The sequence below is a fragment of the Austrofundulus limnaeus genome, unplaced genomic scaffold (assembly GCF_001266775.1).
Source record: "Austrofundulus limnaeus strain Quisiro unplaced genomic scaffold, Austrofundulus_limnaeus-1.0 Scaffold2294, whole genome shotgun sequence".
Classification (NCBI taxonomy): Eukaryota; Metazoa; Chordata; class Actinopteri; order Cyprinodontiformes; family Rivulidae; genus Austrofundulus; species Austrofundulus limnaeus.
In genome coordinates, this window is record NW_013954696.1 from 16,858 (window position 1) to 23,231 (window position 6,374).

A 6,374-nucleotide genomic window follows, 5' to 3' on the forward strand; every position below is an offset into this window, starting at 1 on the left:
GTTATAATGTAAATACAATAAAAAATTAAACCAACATTTAGAATAATTATCATTTTGATCCATACATTGGTAATGTCTGACTGGGCCTCGTGTCACTTTATGTTCAATAAATTGGGCCCCGAGGTCAAAAAGGTTAAGAAGCCCTGGATTAAAGGTTTGGTCKATAATTCCATCACTTCTCCTGATCAGATGATTTTAGCTGCTTGGTCTTTATTTCTGAGTGTATGAAGTTATTTTTGCAGTAAAGAAAGGCTCTGTGAGACACAGTGATCCAGTCTCTGAGGAGGCAGGTGAGTCTCTCAGAACACCTCATTTCTGCCTCCTGGTGTCTCAAAGCTTCAACAACCTCCTCACACTGGTTTCCAGAACACAACCCGCCATCATGATGAGCCTCGGACCTGACCCTGCACCAGAACACTAACTCATTAATCACTGCATTAGGAAACGATAAGCTTTCAGATTTAAACAAAAGTGACTAAACTGAGCTGTTCTAAACAGGAAATCAAAGTTAAACTCAGTCTGCACTTCAGCACAAAAACATCCAGAAACAAACTTTTACACCTTGAAGCTCAGAAGATCAAACAGTTTGGGAGAAGTTCAGTAAAGATGGAGGTTTTAGAGTCAGACAGATGCTAACAGGCAGCTGATGGGACTTTAATACAGAATGATGTGAAGACTGGTGAACAGCAGAGGAAGTGTGGCAGGAACACCCGTCACACAGATCTAACACATCAGAACCAGGGAGGGGAGAAAGGACCTGGACTGACAGGCCTCTCTGGGACTCGGCACCCATCATTAAAGATGACATCAGAGCAGGGAGGGAGGCAGGTCCTGCAGGATGCTGGAGAGCAGCTCGGTATAAATGCGTCGAGCAGAACGGTCCGGGAAGCAGCAGCTGCCGCTCACTAAGGCAGACCCACTCTACAGATACGGATTTACAAGCTGAGCTCTGGGACAGCAGCTTCTACCTTCATCTTTGGTTTGTCTGGAGCGTAAGCCTCCACGGTGAGTTCCCTGCTCTCAGGGGGGTGGATGGGACAGCAGCTGCAGGTACAACAAGGTGTTAGGAGCTGCAGTTTGGTTTATGCACACAGAACGCTGATGCAGCAGCTTCAGTCTCACTGTGGCAGAGTTTACATTTACTGGTCACAGTTCAGCTGTTTGCTTTCTGACCAGTTCACAGCTGATTGTGGCTAAAATAAAAAAAAAACCTGCAGAAACCGTCTCCAGGTTAACAGTTTTCATGTTTTCGTTTTTGCGTGTGCAGGTTTAGCTTCACAAGATGGACTTGAGAGTAACGAGCCTTCTTCTCGTCCTCCTGGCTTTGGCTGAGGGAACCCCCGAGAGGTACTACGCCCCAAAAGTGACGAAGGTCCCCTACCCCGTCAAGAGCCATGGTGAGTTCCAGAGTTGGATGGTTTTAATGTTCCTCACAGTGTTTGTCAGAGGCTGAGAGCAGCAGCCTCCATCTTTAGATCAACTCATGACATCATCAGTTTGAATCATCTAAACAGCAGCAGGAAACACTGGCTGATGTTATCACTTTTCTTTTTATTTAAATGAAGCAAGTTAATGCTTGTGAAGATGGTTTAAGCTGCTTTTCTTCTTTACTGAAGACATTAAAATGATTCAACTATTGTTCAACTTTAAATTTACTGAGAAAAACACAACTTCATCACTTGGTCACACAGATCCRAAGTGATTTCGAGCAGCAGGTTTAATATCCTGACTGGCACCTCTCTGAGCTCTCAGTCAAACTGTAAATGAAGCTCCACCCGCCGTCATTAACAGGCGGCTCAGCCGGACTTCTGTCGGCTTGCGTGGAGCGAAGCTGTCAACGAGCGCCGCCGATAAAAATAGAAGCTGTTAGTTTGGGAAAACTCCTTTAAAAAAAAAAACCAAAACATTTAGGCAAATGACTGAAAGTCTGCCTTCAGCAGTTTACAATCTAATTAAAGCGGAGGGCTTCTCATGTGGTTTCACGGCCCGCCTCTACACGAGTGCAAAGTTGCAACTCAAACAGAGAATTGAGCGATCTCTAAAGCAGATGGTTGGAGCACGTCACCAGGCCCTGCAGGGTCCAGACCCCACCACAGAACACAGCAGCARGCTCACTTCCTCYTAAAACACAACTTCTCACTCATTTACTGGATTCAGARGGAAAAGCAACACAACTACAAAGTGATATAAACACAAGGCTGAATTATTCTAGAGTTTTRAGAGRGATTAGATCCACTGATACACAGGTCCACACAGACCGGGCTTCAGCATTTCTCACTYAACATCTTTTTAAAGTGATAAAATTACACGTTTTTCATCAATTCTGGTAACTGTCACAGATGCTGATGGTCCAAAATGTTTTACTGTCATTCCAGTTTAAAGCTGAGATCATTTAAAGTTTTATTATGACAAACAACCTGATGTTACAGTTTTATATCATAAAGATTTTATTTGTTACAAAGTGATAAAACACAGAGAGATCCAACCCTTCCACTGATCATCATACAGTAAAATCATCTACAAAGAGACATAGTTTCTAAAATACAAAGATCAAATGTCAGCCTTGTTCTGTCAGATGTGGCTCTAACTGTTGACATCAGGAAAAACCTTTCAGAGGAAACCTTACTGTACGAGGAAATGTGAAGTTTTCAACAGATATGTTCAAAATATTTGAATCTATGAAAACAGCAGATATCAAAGAGCACCTCAGACCTGCGTTCCTCTGAAGGAGGGAAACAAGAGTGGCCACAAAGACAGGGAGCGGTTTAACTCAGGTTAAACCTGAGTTATTCACAGGTCCTGTCAGAACTTCACAGAACGTTACATCTCAGTTTATTTTACTTGATTTACCTGATTTAAGACATAAAAAGATCAAATTAAATTAAATAATAATGAAAGAAGCTCATGTTGTGTTTGTTCTCTTCAGCTGTTGCAGGACATCCAGGCCCTCCAGGTCCTCCAGGTGAGATGGGACCAATGGGACCACCTGGAGCTCCTGGAGAAAGGGGTGTTGGACACACAGGACCACGAGGACCACCAGGACCTCCTGGAGCCCCTGGTCACTCTCAGGCGGGTAAACCAGGTACCCCAGGGGCACCCGGAAAACCAGGTACTCCAGGGATTCCTGGTGATAAAGGTATCCCTGGTACACCTGGACCAATGGGACAAAGAGGTTCACCTGGATCCCCTGGAATTCCTGGACCTGCTGGAATTTCAGCTGTTGGAAAACCTGGACCATCTGGYCTCCCAGGTGCAATGGGTCCAAGGGGTGAGCAGGGTATAAAGGGACATCCTGGAATTCCTGGCCTTCCTGGTCCAAAAGGTGAACAAGGCATTGGTGTTCCCGGGGTACAAGGACCTGCAGGTCCAACTGGACCAATGGGCCCAACTGGTATGCCAGGCAAACCTGGAGTTGGCARCCCTGGTGCCACTGGCTACCCTGGAGAGCCTGGTAAATCTGGTTTGCCAGGAAGAGATGGAGCTCCTGGCCCAGTGGGTGCACCAGGTCTTAAGGGTCACACCGGGCCTCCAGGTGTAGGAGCCCCAGGAAAATCAGGTCAGAATGGTACACCAGGTATGCCTGGACCTATCGGGCCTAAGGGTCCACAGGGTCCTGCTGGTCAYCCAGGKTCCCCTGGCATGCCAGGTGTTGGCAAAACAGGTGAACCAGGAATCCCTGGAAGCAGGGGTGCTCCTGGAACTCCAGGAACCACCGGTCAGAAAGGAGAGCCAGGCCCAACTGGATTTACTGGTCATCCAGGTGGTCCTGGTGCAATTGGCCCAGCTGGTCCACAGGGTGCAAGAGGATTTCAGGGTGAGCCAGGCCCAGTTGGACCCAAAGGCGACATTGGTATGGTGGGTGCACCAGGCCCAAGGGGATCCAAAGGTGAGCAGGGAGCTCAAGGCTTCGGTGGAAAACCAGGTACCCCCGGGGCAGTAGGTCCTCCAGGAATTCCAGGTCATAATGGTGTTCAGGGTCCAAAGGGTTCACAAGGTCATGCTGGTTCCCCAGGAATCCCTGGTTCAAATGGTGCACCTGGACCTAAAGGACATACAGGCGGACCTGGAGCTCCAGGAAAAAGTGGTGAACCTGGAAGGCCAGGGTCAATGGGACCAGTTGGGCCCCCTGGACCATCAGGTCCACCTGGACTGAAGGGCCATCCAGGACTTCCAGGTCCACCTGGTCCAGTTGGTCAAGTTGCTAAGGGAGTTTCTGGTCCTCAGGGTCCCCCTGGACTTCCAGGTGAGAGAGGTCATGATGGTATCCCTGGCCCAGCTGGTCCTCCTGGTCCCCCTGGTCCACCAGGAGAAATGGTCTACCACCATGACAAGAGCATGCCAATCAAGTCCCATGAAGTCTTGATGCCTCATGAGATGATGAAGGCTCCAATGTCTGCCTTCAGTGCTGTGCTGACCGTGGCCTACCCCCCAGCTGGAGCCCCAATCCAGTTTGATCAGGTTATCTACAACGGAGAGCATCACTATGATGCACACAGRGGTGTGTTCACCTGCCAGATCCCAGGCCTGTACTTCTTCAGCTTCCACATGCATGTRAATGGTGCCAACGCCTTGGTGGCCCTCTACAAAAACGAGGAGCCTGTTGTTTTCACCTATGATGAGTACAACAAGGGCTTCCTGGACCAGATGTCAGGCAGTGCTGTTCTCATGTTGCACCCTGGGGACAGAGTCTACGTTCAGGTTCCTGATGAGGAGAGCAATGGTATATTTGCTGCAGAAAATGTTCATTGTATTTTCTCTGGGTTCTTAATCGCCTCTACGTGATTTCAAAAATCCTTCAAAAACCTCAAAACCTTACAAAACATTCAACTTCACAGAGGAATAGATCAGTTTACAGAGTTTAAATTAAGATTGTGAATTGGTTCTGGGGTTGATAAGTTTAACTGCCTCAGTCAAGTTTTCTAAGATATTTAATTTGGTTGGTGAACGACTCACTGAGATCAGTCTAAAAAGATACAGCCGAAAATAATCCCTGACCCATTTTCACCTTGTGCCTAAAGAAAGAAAAACACGGAATGATTCTGAAAAACATATTCTAAGTGGTGCTCTACATTCGCCTGGAAGCTTTACGGTGCTTTTTTTGTGTATGTCTTTATTAATGTTGTTGTTTAAGGATTTCTCTGTATTTACAAACTAAAAAAATGCAAAGCATTTGTAATATATGTCATTAGAGTTCAACACACTTTCGTAAGCACTTTGACCACCAAAGAACAAAGGAGGAGAAATTCAAACTGCTTTTTATAAAAATGTGTCCCATTGGATGTGTTAAGTTATGTACCACTTACTGATCAGAACACGGAATAAAAGTTTGACTTTGGAAAATATCTCTGGTGTGTTGAGTTGTTCTTCCACAGAACATAAATCTGTTCACTCTTACCTTTAAATGCAGATGTGTTGTAGTTGTGATCGATTGCAGCCAACATGTCTTTCCAAAAGTCAGAGTTCACCTCGTTGCCTCTCTGATTAAAAACAAAGCTAAACATTAACAAAGTGAATCTGTGATTTGTCTGTATATAAACTGATCTGTTCTGAAGACGTTTCACCTCCCACTCATCAGAATGAGGAGCTCCATGTTACTCCTGATGGGAAGAGAAAGTCTCCAGCTACAGAACAGAAGTCCAGTTGTTCTGTTTTGTCCTGGAGGACTGAATGAATCTAGCCCAGCGTCATTTCTCACCTTGTTCAACATGTCCACAACTTTTCCACAGAGCAGAACTCCCGGCAGGTCAAAGTAGTTGTCATAGAAATAGTATTTTGCTGAAAAGATCAAACGAAATGTTGAAAACCCTGTACAAACATCTAAAATCTGAGTTAAAGCTGTGAGGAACCCACCAGATCTGGTGAAGGATGTGTTGAGGCTGGTGAAGTGCTTCCATTCCCTCTTTGGACCGTAATGTTTGATGATCTCATCTGTGCTCATGTCGTTGGTTCCATGTGACGCTCTAATGAAGCAGAAACAAATGTTTAGCAACACTTTCAACGTCTGGAATCGTAATCACAGTTTTATGAAGCCAGAGTGTACCGTAGGATGGTTCCATCTTCAGCTAACTTCAGAAGGTTTCCATCTTCCAGATCCACCACCAACCCCTTAAAACTGAACAACGAGACAGAATGCAGAAATAAAACCATCAACATTAACAACATCCTGTTAACAAGCCGGGTCTGTGGACTCAACACTTATTATTCAATAAAATCATTAACTGTTGTTATGTTCAGACTGAAACCTTGGTGTGAACTGAACACAGATATGAGTTTGARATCAGCCCAACAAAACAAAAGACAAGACTTGAACAAAAGAATGTTAGACACATATCCTCACGTTTTCTTCGTCAAGTTCAAGTTCAAGTTTATTTATA

General features: G+C 45.4%; 2 protein-coding genes across 2 annotated transcripts in view; one reads left to right on the forward strand and one right to left on the reverse strand.

Moving 5' to 3' along the window:
- nt5dc1 (5'-nucleotidase domain containing 1) overlaps positions 1–6,112 on the reverse strand; it is a gene marked incomplete at its 5' end in the record, with an annotated part of 22,944 nt that extends 16,832 nt beyond the window's left edge. Inside the window, 4 exon segments of the mRNA XM_014034780.1 lie at positions 5,396–5,477; positions 5,696–5,775; positions 5,851–5,960; positions 6,041–6,112. Of these exon segments, the coding sequence (XP_013890234.1) occupies positions 5,396–5,477; positions 5,696–5,775; positions 5,851–5,960; positions 6,041–6,112 (344 nt within the window).
- col10a1b (collagen, type X, alpha 1b) lies at positions 873–5,342 on the forward strand. Its single transcript, XM_014034779.1, has 3 exons — positions 873–1,005; positions 1,268–1,397; positions 2,927–5,342. The coding sequence occupies exons 2-3, from the start codon at positions 1,283–1,285 to the stop codon at positions 4,780–4,782; spliced, it is 1,971 nt and encodes a 656-aa protein (XP_013890233.1). The 5' UTR covers positions 873–1,005; positions 1,268–1,282; the 3' UTR covers positions 4,783–5,342.
- Positions 6,113–6,374: the final 262 nt, after the last annotated feature.